This window comes from Scardinius erythrophthalmus (assembly GCF_964197995.2).
Source record: "Scardinius erythrophthalmus genome assembly, chromosome: 17".
Taxonomy (NCBI): Eukaryota; Metazoa; Chordata; class Actinopteri; order Cypriniformes; family Leuciscidae; genus Scardinius; species Scardinius erythrophthalmus.
Genome location: NC_138237.1, coordinates 19,192,653 through 19,209,476, shown reverse-complemented (window position 1 = coordinate 19,209,476; position 16,824 = coordinate 19,192,653). Strand labels below are relative to the sequence as shown.

The following is a 16,824-nucleotide window of genomic DNA, read 5'->3' as shown; positions in this document are numbered from 1 at the left end:
TCTCGAAGCAAGGAGAACGCATCGATTTGCTTCTTAAGGCTGTACAACCTTTAATCTCCTGAAACGTCGCCGAGCCCCTGAATGCTTTGAGGACACTTTATGCTGGACTGTGCAAAAGCTAAACAGGGCAGGAAATCTATGCACAATCAACAATCCAGCCTCTTACGGCTAACCTAAGGGCAAAAGGTGGAGCGTGTTTTGGCTCTGTTGAGGCAACCTATAAGCTGAGATTTAACTCTTTATTGATTCTCCACAGGAAATTCAGGTAATTTCCCTGCATTTGTGTAGAGCGTGTGAGTTTCAGTTGCACAACGGTGCATAAACTTAAGTGTCACTAAAACGAATAGTGTGAATAGTGTGTATCACTTGAAAATTGTGTTTGCCCCAACTCTGATTTACTGTGAATACATTCAAAATGTATTCTACCATTGTTTTCTCTGATTGCGAGTAGGAAGGTAATTATTTCTATGAAAGAACAGGATGAAGATGATTTTTGGTAATAGGTTTTTCATGAGGGTTTTTGTGGCAGGCTTTGTGAGATGCCAAGGCCAATGAATATGTACACTGTCCGCTGTTTGATAAAGTTTGAAATTAATTAGTGGCTGCTAAACAACTGAACTCATCAGGCCTGTATTTATGAGACAATTCCCCTGAGTGTTTGGGGAATAATCCAGAAGTTTGAGCTGCTATCCATTATTAATTAAACAAGGACAAGTTAGTTCTCATGTCCTATGCATACCACTGAATTTAACAGCACAATGAGTCACATTATACTCTGTTTTATACCAAACCCTGATCAGGCCTTTGTTTCAGATGAAAGCAACTAAAACAACTTTGAAGAAAATGAAGACTACATTGAAGAAAATGAAGACTACAGCAAAACACAACAATTTTGCAGCATATGCCTTGAGAATAAGTAAACAAATATGTCTATTAGGCAGATGTGTCTGTTTGTCAGCCATTTAAATGATTCATAATTTTTAACATTATTTAACAGGCTTCAGTAATCCAAAGAGAAAGATCACTAATTTTGTCAGAGAACATAAATGTAGTTAATTTTGTCATATTTTTCTAATTTGGTCTTATCAGTCTAACTTCATCATTTTAACCATTATACACAATGATTAAAATGACTATCACAATTATATAAATCGTAATCTTCATTACAGAGCATGATTTTTTGTCATGAGAAATTTATTTTTAAATTTCATCAGGTTGCACTTTCACCTATAAGCACAAATCAAGGAAATATCAACTCGTTAGCATGGTTTATTTTGCACATTTTTAACTTATCTAGTTTCCCGATTCATAAAATTAGAAAAAAAAGAAAAAAAAAAAAAGACTTGCATTTATACCGCAATCAGTCACAAACAATATGGTCAAGAGCCATGTTTGGATTGATTAGTTCATCTCTCAGAAAGTTTGATTGCAGATTTAGTCGCAGCAAACAGCACAAGGCCTTGTGAAGAAACAGACTGACTGTATCACACACATGGAATCAAAAACTCCAGCGTACATGTTTGTCTGTGTTTTCCAATCATCTGCTCTTTTTCTACAGTGTAGGGACACTGATACAGATTTGTTTTTGTTTTTTCCTTTTTAAGAGGAAAGCTCTGATTGGTGGATTTCAACTCTTGACATCTGCCAATCCCAAGCATAGAAGCTTGTTAAGGCTTGTTAAATACAGTCTATTTTTTTTTTTCTGAAAAAGAAATATTTGGTAAAAGTTTTTTTTCGTCAACATTTTTTTAAAAGCTGAACTATTATTAATATGATAACCCATCTTTAAAAAACAAAAACAAGGAAGAAAACTTGATTAAACTCATGCAATTCTTAAACCTTAATGATGTCCCGAACCTGTAGGACAATTTATTCTACAAAACACAAAAGATGATATTTTGAAGAACATCACAAATGTCTCAGTTTGTTTGGACCCTGCTGACTTTCAACTTATGGACCAAAAAAAAAAAGCATTTTGCATCTTCTTTTGTGTCCTACAGAAGAAGAAAATAGTCATACAGGTTTGGACAGATTTTTCATTTTTGAATGAACAAGCCCTTTACGTACACAACGTGCAGTGGTCTCCTCACTTTTCATTCAGATTGCAGGCTCAAAATGAAGCATACTTCTTGCACTGGGATTCAAGAGCTGTGCATATGCTATCAACATATTTTAGTGTGTTTTTTCTTTCCGAATAATGCAGATGTTCAAGAACTGTTTATGAATATGAGTGCAATGAAAACTGTTTGCTTCCAGTAATTTTTGTTCAAAACAAACATGTAACTGGTTCTGAATAATTTCAATCCTAGACTTAAATATAATCTACTCATTATACACAGAAACTCACAAATCTGTAATAAAACTTCAATGGATCTACAGGGTTTATTTCCAGCTTTCTAGACACTCGTTCTTCCCTCTTGCCATCTGCTAAGAAAACATGAATAAGCGGGTGCATTATTTAGCAATTAACGAAAAGTACACTAAGTGGGTGATTTTAATGATTCATAAACTTCTTTTTGCTGGAAATTACATTGCAGGACCTAAATAGGCACTCTGCAAGGGTTTATTGGTTGGAACAAGACTGAAGCACATTTATTTGGACTGCCTAAACAAGTGATGACACCGAACATACATTATACTGCACGAAAAACCGTGTGAGCATAACAAAACTCAAACAGAATCAGGGTAGAACAAAGTATCCACCTACACCACATCCAGTGCACTATCGCTCCCCATTAGAGACTACACGCACGCCCCACTCTTAGCACTTTATCATGGTCCTTAAATAGGGCAGTGGAATTATAAAGGAAGTCATTAGATTTAATTAGACCAATTAGATCCAAATTGGAACAGAATGATGCAGGTACATGCCACCAAACAACATGGCACAGATACAGTGAATCCTAATTGAAGTGCAGACTAGACAGAGGAAGGGATAAAAGACAAACAGCAACAGGCACATTTACGAATAAAATGTAGCCTCAAAAACAACAGAGACACCATTCCCGACCCATATATGCATGCATCAATCTCACAGAGAACTGGGGACCACACTGCCTTTTTTGTGATTGGCAGTGTTTAGAAGAAAACTGCAGGCCTCCCTCCCCACAGGTTCAGCTGATTATTCTCAAAAGACAAGCCGAGCTGCACCATAATCTCCGTGTTTCCATGGGGTCCTGATTGTAGCACAGCCCTGGAAGTTTGATAGAGCAAACTTCAAAGGAATGAGCAAGGTAAGGTGCCTGCTCTCTCGGGATTGCGGTTGTGCAGGCGAGGGTATCGAAGCATGAATTATCTATTAGTGTGACTGATATTACAGCAGGGGCCCTATTTTGAGACTGAAATAGACATATATATCATGAACTTGTGGCTGCGTGGCGTTTTTCGTGCTGCCACTAAAGGCTGATAATCTAACGGAGTCATTAGACCACTCTTATTAGACCACATTCGATGAGCCATGGATGCACATAAATGGTACACGTCAAAACACACAGCACAATTGAAATTACATTTATATTCACAAAAAATAAAAAATAAAAAATACACATCTTAAAAAGAAAAAAAAATAGTCTATTCATGCTGGAAAAGTACTAGTGAATCCATAGTGAAAAAAAAAAAAAACCTTTAACTGCATATAAGACTTTAACCTACCGTGAAAATCAGCATGAAGACAAAACTGCCAACTGAGCAAGCTTTTTTTAGGCAAATTTCAAAGAAATGTGGGAGGAATCTCAAAGATCTGCAATAATATTCAGTGTGCACAGGCTCAGCATTTGGCAGACAGTTGCGCTTGAAGAGAAGGTACTAGATGATCCAAGAAAAACATTGTCGAGTCCCTTTCACAACAATGTACACAAGGCCAAACACTTCACAGCCACAATTTGCAGTACACAATAATGAGCGCAGCACATCACTTACGTATCTCCATAATTTTCAAGCTGTGAAACGAGACCCTGTGGAATTAAAATATGGCATTTGTGTGGAGATCGTATTTTTGTCATCAACCACCACTTGCTTTGTGGACAACCATCCCAACTGCTTTAGAATACCACTGGGAAGGGAAGCCAAACGTTATAATACATCATAAAACTTTCATTTCATCATTATCTACTCTGTCTCTATATCTGCTTTATGTTCATCTGACTTGAATTTCACATGCTACTGTATGCCCTGAACCATAATCTTCCAATGCTACAACAATTTCCTCTTTTCTCAACCCAGAAAGGGTAGCTTGCCATCCTATCTGTGCCTTCTGTCTTGTTACTGTTCAGGGGTGACTGTCTGACCTGAAGAAAAAAAAGCCAGATGGCTTCTTTAACTAAGCTCTTGTCTGAAGCCCAAATATGTCTGTTGTCAGCACAGTAGGGGGACAAAAGAAGAACCCCCTAAAATAGCAGGATTAAAAAATCCAGATTGGGAAGATTTTGTCTACATGGCATAAGTACACGAGGAGTGTTGCTAGTCAATTGCATGAGCCTTTAAGACCCTAAGGCAAGCTAATATCCTTTATTTCATCACACTTATCACGAAATCATATCGAGTATTTAAGAATCCACAAATTAGTGGATTAGACATCCTAGCAAAAAAGATGATTAAACAAATCTTCATGCGAGACAACATTGGTGACCGGATTTTTAAAGTCTAGTTAAACCGATGACATACTCACAAAAACAGATATTTTAAGCTGTAAATATACCATTTAAAAGTTGGGGTCGGTAAATTATTATAATTTTTTTCATTCATTTTTGAAAAGTTGATCAAAAGTATTATATTGATTTACCTAGATTGTTGGAGTGTATGAAATACATAATGTATATAGTAGGGCTGTGCAATTAATTGAATTTTGATTTCGATTTCGGCTCCCAACGATCACCAAAATAGTACAATCGAGTAAAAATGATTATTTTGCCATGCTCTGTTTTGCAAGAACACTCTTATTTTGTCTTGTGTTCTGAATGAAACACGCACAAGCACATCCGCCCATCCCGAAGCCGTAAACTCTCTCAGCTTGAATGTTTAAACTGATAAGACTTAAAAAGAAGTGAAAATGATTATGAACTTTAAATGAAATGAACTTTAGTTACGATGCAATGCTGGCCCGATTGTGCAAGTGACAATTCCGTCATGTCCCGACTCCTAAACGCAAGAGTGTAGTTTCGACGCTTGCCTTGTCCAACCCATTTTGAGAGACAGAGAGAGAGAAGATGCAGCACCGCTGAACACTCATGCGGTTCGTGAAATTGCGTCGTTTTAAAAGTTTTAAAAATTATTGATTTGATTTTATAATCTGTGTGGATTAATTTAGGCTACTCATACAATCTACATGATAAGTGAATCAATGTTTGCGGGGGAATTTCCCGCATTATAAGTGGTAGACCTGCGGGAATTATTAAAATACTCATTTAAGTATTATCTGTTATATTTATTTTAATAGTTCAAAAAGTACAATCAATGTTCAAATTTCATTTTTTTAAGAATTGTTGAAAGGTGTCTTTGATAACACTTTACAATAAGGTTCATTAATTAGCATTAGTTAACTACCTTAGTTAACATGAACTAATAATGAACAATACTTCTACAGCATTAATCAGTTAATATTAATTTCACCATTTATTAATACGTTATTAAAATGAAAGGTTGTATTTGTTAACATTAATTAATGCACTGTGAACTAACATGAACAAACAATGAACAGCTGTATTTTTTATTAACTAACATTAAAAAAGATTAATAAATACTGTAACAAATGTATTTCTCATTGTTAGTTCATGTTAGTTAATACATTAACTAATGTTAACTAATTAACCTTATTGTAAAGTGTTAACTAGGCTTGTTGCGATAGTCGGTGTTACCGGTGATACACGGTGTTTAACCCACCTACCGGTCATAGCACTTGACCACCGGCACCGTCCCCATCGTGTTGAAGTTTTAGCCTATAGTAATAAAGCACTTAATTCAGTTAGTGACTACGTGCCTTCGTAATTTAGCGTAAGCGGAACGAGCGCCGCAGTAAAGCAGCAGGTGTCCGATTTCATTTATCATTTGAGGAGAGTGAGGCGAGCTAACTGGTAAAGGATGGCGGAAGATCTGGTTTCAAAGAGAAATGCAAACGTGAGTTTAATTTTTATATTAGTTTTTTTTTGCACTTAAGTGTCCAGTGATTATTCAGGTAGGCTACCTTATTTAACGAAGTTTTTGATGTTCGTTCGTTTCATATTCGATGGTTGTGCGGTGTTTTTTTTTTTTTTTTTTTTTGCTGAAAAAGGCAGGCACTTTATTTAACGAATAGTGATTTTTTTTATATATAATTTCTTGTTTGATACTTGCGCGATGTGTGCAGTGGTTCGTTTTGTTAATAAATGCACTTTAAAGGTGTTTCATAAGTGCTTTTGTTTAGTTTTTACATGGTGTGTTAAGTTATTATTCATTTTGCAATAAAGATGTGTGTAATACAAGCGAGTGTCTTATTGTTTTGTGTATTTTTATTAAGAATAAAATAAATTAACCCATGATTAATTCAAACAAATGCTACTGAATTGCCGCTAATTAAAGTGAAAGTAAATTGAGACGTGTGCACGTCCGCATTTTCGGCCACCCGAAATCCCCGACACGCAACCCCGGTGACACCGGGATTACCGTTTTTTTTACACGTCGATTAACCGGTGGAAAAAATCCGTCACCGCAACATCCCTAGTGTTAACGTGTCATTTTAATAAATGCAACACGTTCCCAAAATCATGTGAAACAATCATGTTACATAATCGTGATTTCAATACTGAACAAAATAATCGTGATTATGATTTTTTCCATAATCGAGCAGCCCTAGTATATAGGCCTATAGGCAACAGTGTATGTGTTATCATTTAACCTATATTCTTGAACACAAAAGGCTTTCATGGCAGCAAACTGCTGCTGCGCTGTACTCTAGGTAACAAACATAGTACCAAATATTTTGAAATGTTTTAATATATTGATTGAATACAAAAAAAATTGGATTGCCTTTTGATTTGTAATGTTATTCTGAATAAAGGTATTATAATATTACTAACTAACAGATTTATGTATATAATAACTATATTATATAATTATAATATCATTAGTAATTACTATAATTAGTAATATTTAGCACTAATGCATGAATATAGATATTACAATATAGTATAATCCAGAGTAGAAATAGCCTATTAAATTACAAACAGTAAAAATGTAGTTATACAGTACTGTTCTGTATACTGTAAATTGCATTACATTAATATATTTTTAATATTGCTGTCAATCGATAAAAAAGCTTATTTGTTTCATAACTAATGTCAAAGTTTTTAATATATTTTTATATTGTAATAATTGAATCTCCAAATTGATGTAAAAACAACATAAAGACGGTATATTTTAAATATTTGTTTAATGGCATCTTTTTATACGGATGAAGGCCAGTATCACCGATACCAATACTGATACTGATGTCTCATTGAATTAGATTTTTTTTTTCTCAATTGTAGCCATTAATAATAGCTGTTCAACATTACAGTATAATTGAAAGATATCAAATTTAATATTTATTAGGCTTAATATAACACCGTGTTTCCCATTCATTGATTCATCTGTGGCGGCCTGCCACAATATCAACTTTGTCCGCCACAAATAGATTTCAGTACTTCCCATTAACCTAGAATGTGGCGCCCGAAAATCTCATAATAACATAAAAGGTCTTATGTTGTGTTTTGCGTCATTGCTGTCAGTGAAACAAACTAAAATTGAAAGCACGATAAATCTTTTTGTCCTTATCAAAAGACTGTCTCTTTGAGCTGCGCAAAGAGAAGTGCGCACTTCACTCAAGTGATCAGCTCAGTTCACAGTGAATGAATGCAGTGAACTCCATGGCCCTGTCCCAAATGGCACCCTAAGCACTCACGGTCTTCCTACGAGTCCACACTTACGTTACGTAATGCCATTTTGACTCTCGGGAAGAAGTCTGCTGCAGTGCTCGCATCAGTGCGGGCTTGGAAAAGTGTGCATTGACGGCGCATATCGACCGCAAAGGGGGCGCTCGCAAGCACCCTTCTGAAACCTAAATTGAAAAGTTTTCATTGTTTTGACTCATGTAACCTTGTAAATGGTGCTTTAAGATTTTCAGGTAGTTCTAACAGGTAGGACATAAATATATATTTTTTTCCCTTTTGCTTTGATTAGTAATGACTGTCTGTCATTACTAATCAAAGCAAAAGGGAAAAAAAATATATATTTATCACAGCAGCAGGTTTATTAGGCTGCTGCCACTTTAAGACCTGCCGCTGCTGCACATCACACAGATCTGATATGCATCCCCTTTTCTCACAACTCTAAGTTAATTTAAGACTTCATTTAACTCATTTGAGATTGTGCATTCGAGGATACTAGACAAAATGGGAATTTTGGCATAATTTTTTGTTTTTGTCAGTTCAAGTGCTGTCTGAAGCTTAATTAAACTGTTAATGTTTTATGCATTCATTTGATTACCACCCTTTTGATATTTTTGTATTGAATCATAAATCCAGATAAATTAAAACAATTTCTGAAAACAACATTTCGTATTATTGTAAAAGTAATAATAATAAATTAAGTTGATCAAGTTTTACGAATTCAATTGATTAGAAATGCTTTTTGATTGTTGAAATGTAATTAAACTATTAAAATGAAATCCAGAAAAACGTAAAACACAGAATGTGGGGGAAAAAAAATTAACATTTCATCATAGGGCCCTAAAAAATTATTTTTGTTCAACTTTCAATACATTTTTAGTTAAATTGTATAAGTTTCATGATTTCAATTAATTAGGCATGCTTTCTTGATTTTTTAGGATTCTTTGAAGAATAGAATGTTCAAAAGAACAACATTTATTTGAAATAGATTAAAAAAAAAAAAAAAAAAGTGAATGTACTGTCACTTGATCAAATGCATCCTTGCTTAAAAATATATACACGAAAGCCATTTTCTCCAGCTTTGAAATGGTCCAAATGTTAAGAACCAAACCACTTTTATAACAAACTCAGTAGATAAATAAGCACGGCATGAACATTTCTACATTCCAATTTGCAGATCTGACTTGTGCGCCAATTCAGTGCTCGAGCATCGCTGTGAAATGAACATAACTACCCTCATAATAACCACACCACAAAAACGGAGCTGTAGCCAGAGACATTCACGCATTAAAGGTGACACTTGATTCTGGGGTCACAGAGCACACATAAAAGAAACTTCATAAGAAGCTCAGCAATAACTTTAATGCAGCATAGGACAGTTCATTCCTGCTCTAAAGGACACCCTGGGAATGCTATGCTGAAATAAACTATATCTCCCTAGGCCTAGAGTCTCTTCTTTATGTAAAAAGCACAATAACTGTCTTTGCTGATGGACAAATCTGACAGGGACATCAGTGGATGACAAAAATGACTGAAAGCAGCTTATTCCCAAACACTACTGCGAGTCCATCAATGTGCTCTGAGTGACCGGATTACTGAATATCTGTTCAGGGAGTGCATAAAAACACATGATTACAGGCATTTGGGGCTCGGTGTCTGCTATTCTATTTTAAAGACGAATAGATTATTTTACAACACTGTTTTAATGCATAAGAGTAACCATGTTTTTTTTTTCAATAAAATCCATGTTTTGTAGTTTTTGCTTCAGTTGGTTTTTATATTTGCTTCAGCGTAAAACTTCACTGTAATCAATGGCATAGCGTCTGGGCATGCACGTGCAAATGGGCCCGGGCGGATTGAGGGTCCGCCCAGGGGAACCTTTTAATTAAAACGAGAGAATTCCTTTTTAATTCATGGCCACGATAAATATATTTTTGTATTCATGTCATGTGCAGAAATTTCCAGTTTCTCCGTAATTTCTTGTGCATTTGTTATTTTTTGCACACCGTGGTTGCCGTAGAACTACGGCATCATTTTTTTTAACGAGTCGACGCTACATGACTGTGCCAAATTAAAAAAGAAAACATTGTGAGAGGTTAGTGGAGAGATACAACAAAGACTTCCACAACAGTTGTTCACATTCCATACAGCCTTTAAAAGACAAATCTCTAGGATGAAAACAGTTCAAGATTTGGCCAGTTTTTTTACTGTTGAACAACTATCACATTTAGCTTCAGCATCATGTGCACCGTTTTAGTTCTCTTTTTTACCATTCCGGTTCCTTCCACGAAGCGCTCATTTTCAAAGCTGAAGCTAATAAAAAATTATTTAAGGAGCACCATGTCGCAGAACAGACTACCGGGACTAGTAATTCTTTCCATTGAGAATGCACAAAGCCGTGAATTAAACACCAAGGACATCGTGGATGAATTTGCCTAAAGAAAGGCCTGGAGAATGCAACTAAAATTAGTGAGTAGTTTTGTGTTTTTACATTTTGGGCCACTGTGCTAAGATCGTTTGCATGTAGTAGTTTAGTATTAACATTGGCTGAGTCTTGGTTATTTTTGACTTTTTTGTAGTTCCATTCTAGGGTGTGTTTCCCAAAAGCATCATTGGCCAACTATGATCGCAATTTCCATTGAACTCTATTGGTAACGACGGAACTTGCGACCATAGTTGGCTTTGGGAAACGCACCCCAGGTTGTGAAAAGTTGTAGGGTAAAGTGTGTTTTATTTATGGTATTGTTCGGTATGGTATTTTCTTGATAGGCTACAGTGAACATCTATAAATGTAAATATTTTTGGCATATGGACCCGGGACTAACTTGCTATGCCACTGACTGCAATACTATGTAGATTTGCAATACTGGTTCTCTGCACATGCACAGTATCTACTTAACTAATGCGGCACTCTACACCCATCTGTCTAGCTCATTTGTACAAAACCCCTAACTGTAAACAGTCTGTGATTACTGACTATATTTTAGGGATGAGTCACAATAGTCCAACAACCACCTATTTAACACTATTTTGTTTCTTTCCCTGCCATGGACACAAGTAATAAACCACTTGACTTGACTTAAGATTTATAAGGTAAGGCTGCTCTGTTTTTTGGCACATATTGCACAAAAAAAAAATTTTATCCTAAAATGTTTCAAGGGAATCCAGATCATTAATAACAGTTAAATGCAATTCTAACCTGCCTTTGATACTTACATGAAAACTACAATCCCTGTGGCAAGTTAGCAAATACAAACACCATTTTTAATCTGATGTTGACCCAAGACATGCCACTTCCAGAGTACTGAGGAATTCTTGCCGTGTGGTTAGATGAATCGCAGATCACCCCAGCGGGCCACCGTACAGCATTTCACCAGACACAGAGATTACAGCCTGACCTATTTTGTTTTATTAGGAAAAACGAATCCTTTTGACATAGTAGGTCAGAGGAGCCAGTACAAATGGCTAAATTTGTTTCATTGTAAAACAAACATTGCCTGTATTCACTGCCTTTCACATTTGCTCTTCAAGTGTGACCTGATAAAATAATATTAATAAACACTAAGGTAGTGTGAAGGGGACAGAATGATGAGTGTCAGCCGTGCTGATATAAAGCCCCGGCGATCTTAAATAAGTAGATGAAACGGGGAGTGAGATACAAATTGTAATGTACCCAATGATTCAATGTCAGACCACAATAAAATGACAAGCACAAAAAATAGGCTAGCCAAGCGCTTGTGCATTGGCTGTAATGAATGGACTGAAACTCCAAAAGATTGCGTGCACATTTATCTTTTTGTCTGCATGCTGCGACTCAAAGCTACAAAAAGCTCTGAACAATACAAGCTGTGAACAAAGAGAACTATCAAAGAACAAATTGTTATCCAGAAAGAAGAGTCAACAATTTCCAAGCCATTTAACATCTTCAATGGATCCAACAAGTTCAATTCTTGCTGGATGGACTAAATATGTAATCCAGCGTCTTGAGATTTCCGAAAAATGAACAGACCAACCTCCAAGCATTTGACTGTAGTGATTTCTGAACCAAAGAGTCATCTTTTATCTTCATGTGTACTGCAAGAGGAAAAACTCATTGGTGCTTATCAGAGAGCACTAAATCCTTATTTGTACAGCTAGAAAATGAATGGATGTGCCTCCCAAGGGACCTTACTTTATGATAACATATACATTACATATCTCCTGTCTCTTGATGGGAATAGATATATTTTGAGAAAAGAGCAGCGATTAACCTTATACACAAGACATCTGAGTGGGTGAATTGGTCTTAATGGTAATGCTAATGGGTGCTAGTAATCTCTATTTAATGAGAACTTGCTCAGTGTGAGCTGCAATATAATGATGAGTTAAACTACTCCATCATCAGCAGCTCTCCAACAAAAGATGGGATGTGGGAAGTTGTGGTGGTGCTGTGTTTCAAAATTTGACCCTTTGGTTCATCAGCTGTCTGCAAAACAATTTAACAGTCACACTGAGCGTTAAAAAACAGTCTCAGCTTCCACCAAGCATCAAGGCGCAACTGCATAATGACATTAGAAATAATGTTCAATGAAACAACTCAATGATTGAAATAAATTGCTTTTTTGTCTGCCTCTAAAATTAAAGGAAACAAATAGATAGCCTAATACATAAATATGTAAAATGAATATTTAATATAATCTATTTATCTGATAATGTAGATTAAGATATGAATTAATAAAAAACTTGTCTGATGTCTGAGAACTGAGAAATGAACTGTCTGAGATCTACTAAAATGCAATTCAGTGTCTGAAGCATTTTTTAAAACATGTTTTGTTTGTTTTGGGAGATACATGGAGCGGCTGATTGCATGACAATGAATTCTTGGGGATTCTCTTACTCAGCAAAGAAGCATCCCAGTTTGGCCTCTGTACAATAAAGCATCCTTGTTGGATATTTCACCCAAACAAAGAGCAATTTAGAAGAAATTAGGATCAAACAACTCATATGCTGGTCAGCATGTATTTTGCCTTCGTGGCCTCCATTGTGCAGAAACAAGGGAATGTTAACAGAATTTTAATCAGGACACAACTGCCTTTATTTACTGAAATACAAACATAATTTAATCCATGAGCCATGTTCACAATGGGTTTGAATAGGGCTTTTGTCTTTGTCAAAGTCAATGAGTTCAATGATCATCTAGTGGTTGAGTTTTGTATTGTTTTTAGCATCTTGACTCATCAATCATTATCATCACGTCTGTCAAAGTGGTGTTTAGGCTGAGGCACAACCTGACCTTTGCTTAAAGTATATTTCTCCAATTCAAAACATCCAATCCAGACGACAATTTGTCTCTCCCTGATTTTCTATTCATGACACGCACAGTATTTCATTTTCAGTCACCAAATAATTGAGCCATGCCATAAACTTAGCAACTGAGCGAAATGGTATAATAGAAATATACACCATATGACACCATAAGAATGTGTCATCCACTCACACAAGTATAACAAAAACATTACCAATAACACCAGTAATCTCTCTAGATACAGTCCAAACTGAAAGAATTAAGAGAGCATAGTCTCTCCTTGTGCTGTCATTTTTACAGAGCAAAGCAACCAATCAATAGTGAGGCGGGCATGGCAGATTCCAGCCGTAATCCTCAAAATATTCTTATGTGGATTAGCTTCTCCCCCAGCCATTTTCATTTTCACTCTGTAAGGTATTAGTCTGACAGCCAAGTGGAGCAAAACAAATAATAGACACTTCAAATGGGAAGAAACGTCTAATAACAGCAACCTGGTTAAGCTGCTGCTTGCCTTTCCTCTATTTCCATATATACTTGTTTGCTGCAGGCCCTAAACAAATGATATGTGCTATACATTGTGTACCAAATGTTCATCTAATTTGAAAGCAGTATCACTAGCTAATGGAAAATTAAGGGATTCCTTGAAATTTGAGACTGTCACAGCAGGGCTGTTAAGCATAAATCTCTGTCCTTTACATTCAAAGACATTGTGTGGAAACACAAAAGCACAATTAAACAATGCTTTAAGCCTCCAAACAATGGGCACAGAAGAGATTCCAAGCATTTGGAGTCAGAGGGGTAGTAAGAGTAAATTGATGGAGATTTTGCACAAGTTTGGAAGCAACAGTGATGGTTAGCTGGTATATAGGAAATGCTAGTTGACACATTATAAAAGGCATTTAAGTAATTGTAAGGGTTTGTTTTCTCTAGAAGTGAGGGTGCTAATGCAAACACAGTTCAAACCCTTTATCATATATCATATCATAATATTTTGCTACAGTCATGTAAACACAATAAAACCACACTGTTATACATTCAGACAAGAGTCAACTGTTTAATGAGCATAGATATGCCCCCTACGTAATATGCCAGAGTTTTTGTAAGAAATATTGACTGCCACCTACACACAGTTGTTCAAGTAATGATAGACTAACCACAAAAGGTTTGCTGAAATAACTGTATTACTCATCATCACATTATACTAACTCCACACTACAGATCAAATAATAGACGATATTGTAACATGTCGATTTCAGAATGATTGCAAGATCGCAATAATAATGTGTCTATTGCGCAAAAATCATTCTATGAGAAAATCAAGAAACTTGATAAGAAAACCGGTTTTTCATGCTATAGCCTAGCCTATCTCTGTACGCTATCGCTGGCACCAAGCACAGCAACGAAACGCATAAAGAAAGGTAAGGGTGAAGAAAGTCCCTTGTTTTGACACGATGTGATTTTCCAATCACAGACTATTCCTACAAAAGTGAAAGCAGCTTTATGACTGCACACGTTGTCCGAGCATCGTTATCCGGAGGGATAATAGACACCTACACTGAATACGAGCGACTCCAAGTTACAATTGTCGCAAAGGGACAAAACTACGCTTCCGAAGCGATGCTTATTAGCCCATGCAGCATCTGAGCAGAGGCAGCACGAGCATCGACCAAGACGTTATTATTTTACCAAGCGAAAAGACCTGCACTTGTTGACTACGTTTGAACACTGCGACTTCTGTTGACAAGAATGAATAGCCTATAGCCTACTATATAAAGAATAGTATTCTATAAAGAAAGCGGACATAAAATATAAGAGCGGGTAAATCAAAGGTCAGTCTGTTACTTAGAGACTGCGTTGAGTGACGGAGGAAAATCTTGGCAGTGCCACGAGCAACAAAACATCTCCTAAGCAGCGAAGACCATGCGAATTATTCTAATGTTTTCCCAAAAGTGATGTGTTTGTTTTAACCACAGCCCCTAAAGTTTGGATATTTATGTATCGAGAAATGAGAACAGTACAGAGAAACAGCGCGCGGATGCAGCCAGTTTAGAGCGAGCGGTCACACTCATATGCGCTACTCTGACTTAAAGGGACAGTTCACACAAAAATGACATTTCTGTCATTTATTCACCCTCATGTTGTTCCATGTGGAGTCCCAAAGCTGTATGACTATCTTTCTTCCGTGGGGCACAGAAAAAGACGCAAAAAAAAATGTTAGACTGAGAGCCTCGCGTCATTCACTTTCATTGCATCTTTTTCCATAAAATAAAAGTGAATGGTGACTGAGGCTGTCATTCTGCCTAACATCTCCTTTTGTGTTCCACAGAAGACAGACGGATTTGAAAGAACATGAGGAACAGAAAATGACGACCATTTTAAATCTTAGGAGAACTGTCCCTTTAAAACAAAAACATAAGGTGATAAACAACGACGTTAATGCGTATTCCTAAACTTATTCCTTAAACTTAAAGGAACTTATTTACATGCTTATGCGAGCTGCATGAAGCCGAAGCATCGCGGTCCGTGATGCTGCAACTGCTCCATCTTTTCACAATCCATTCCAATGACTTGCAAACTCGCAAGGACTCAAAAAGACTGCAATAAAAAAAAAATGTGATTCGAGAACCACAAACAAGAACAATGTCACTTAAAGAAAGATACACTGATAAACAAATCCATTACAATAATCCACTGGAACAGAAGCTGTTATTTCAGAACGCTGCTTTGCGTTCAATAAAGCTCCGTGTATGTTCCGCTCTCCAAAAGGCTGCTAATAGTGATAACATCTTTACAATGTGTCTGGTTCTAGCTTTACCGCAACTAATTTGCTGGTGAAACAATCTCAGTTCATGTAAGGAAGAGAAACAACCCGCTTCCCCCGCACGAGAGAGAGACCCGCAGCAAAAGCAACTGCAGACTTTATCGCGTCAAAGTTAACAGAAATGACCAGAAAACCCACATTTCACACGACCGCTTCAGTTTCGACAACACGTATCTAACTTTGTAACCCGTCGGTACTTTGAACTATCACTTTCAATCAAGACGCCACACTGTGTACAAATCTCCACAGGCGGCGAATGTCCGTCGAGCTGGCTCAACCATTTTTGCCTTAAAATACAAGCAGATTAAAAGAAAACCACAGTTCCTACCTGTATGGATAGCTGCCGAAATGGTGAATAAAATGAGGAGAGTAGCGAGAGATCCGTTGCTCGTGTTCGCCATGTTGGACACCTGCTTCATTCTGAAGCTCCGGAGTGAGTTGAGCTTCACCTAGAGCAACGGGAGCTGCGCGTTATGAGATGCTGGGAAAGGGCGGGAACAAACACCCATTCAAAAAGAACGTCAATGCATTTAATACAATCTTTATAGCCTACTGTACCGGGTCTCTTGATGTTATTGAACAGATTTTTTAAAAGACAAATTTGTTTGTTTCTGTAAAAACACCCTGTTGATCAGAAGAAAGAGGCTTCCCTGCCCCTCAAAAAAGAAAGTGCAATTGTAACTATTATAGTTTTCGGCAGAATGCCATCAGTGCAGTTACTATACAGTTAGCCTACCGTGTTTATTGTTAATAAAACCATAACTTAAACATATTTACCATTGTATCAATATGTATATTTTGGATATCATTCAAACTCAAAC

General features: G+C 36.6%; 1 protein-coding gene across 2 annotated transcripts in view; it reads right to left on the bottom strand.

The window, feature by feature from the left end:
- The window catches only part of cadm1a (cell adhesion molecule 1a), a 309,154-nt gene extending 292,689 nt beyond the window's left edge, over positions 1-16,465 (bottom strand). For both annotated transcript variants that reach the window (XM_081391324.1, XM_081391325.1), the window contains exon 1: positions 16,332-16,465. In XM_081391324.1, the coding sequence (XP_081247450.1) occupies positions 16,332-16,422 (91 nt within the window). In that variant the 5' untranslated portion in view covers positions 16,423-16,465. The remainder of the gene's footprint in view (positions 1-16,331) is intronic.
- Positions 16,466-16,824: the final 359 nt, after the last annotated feature.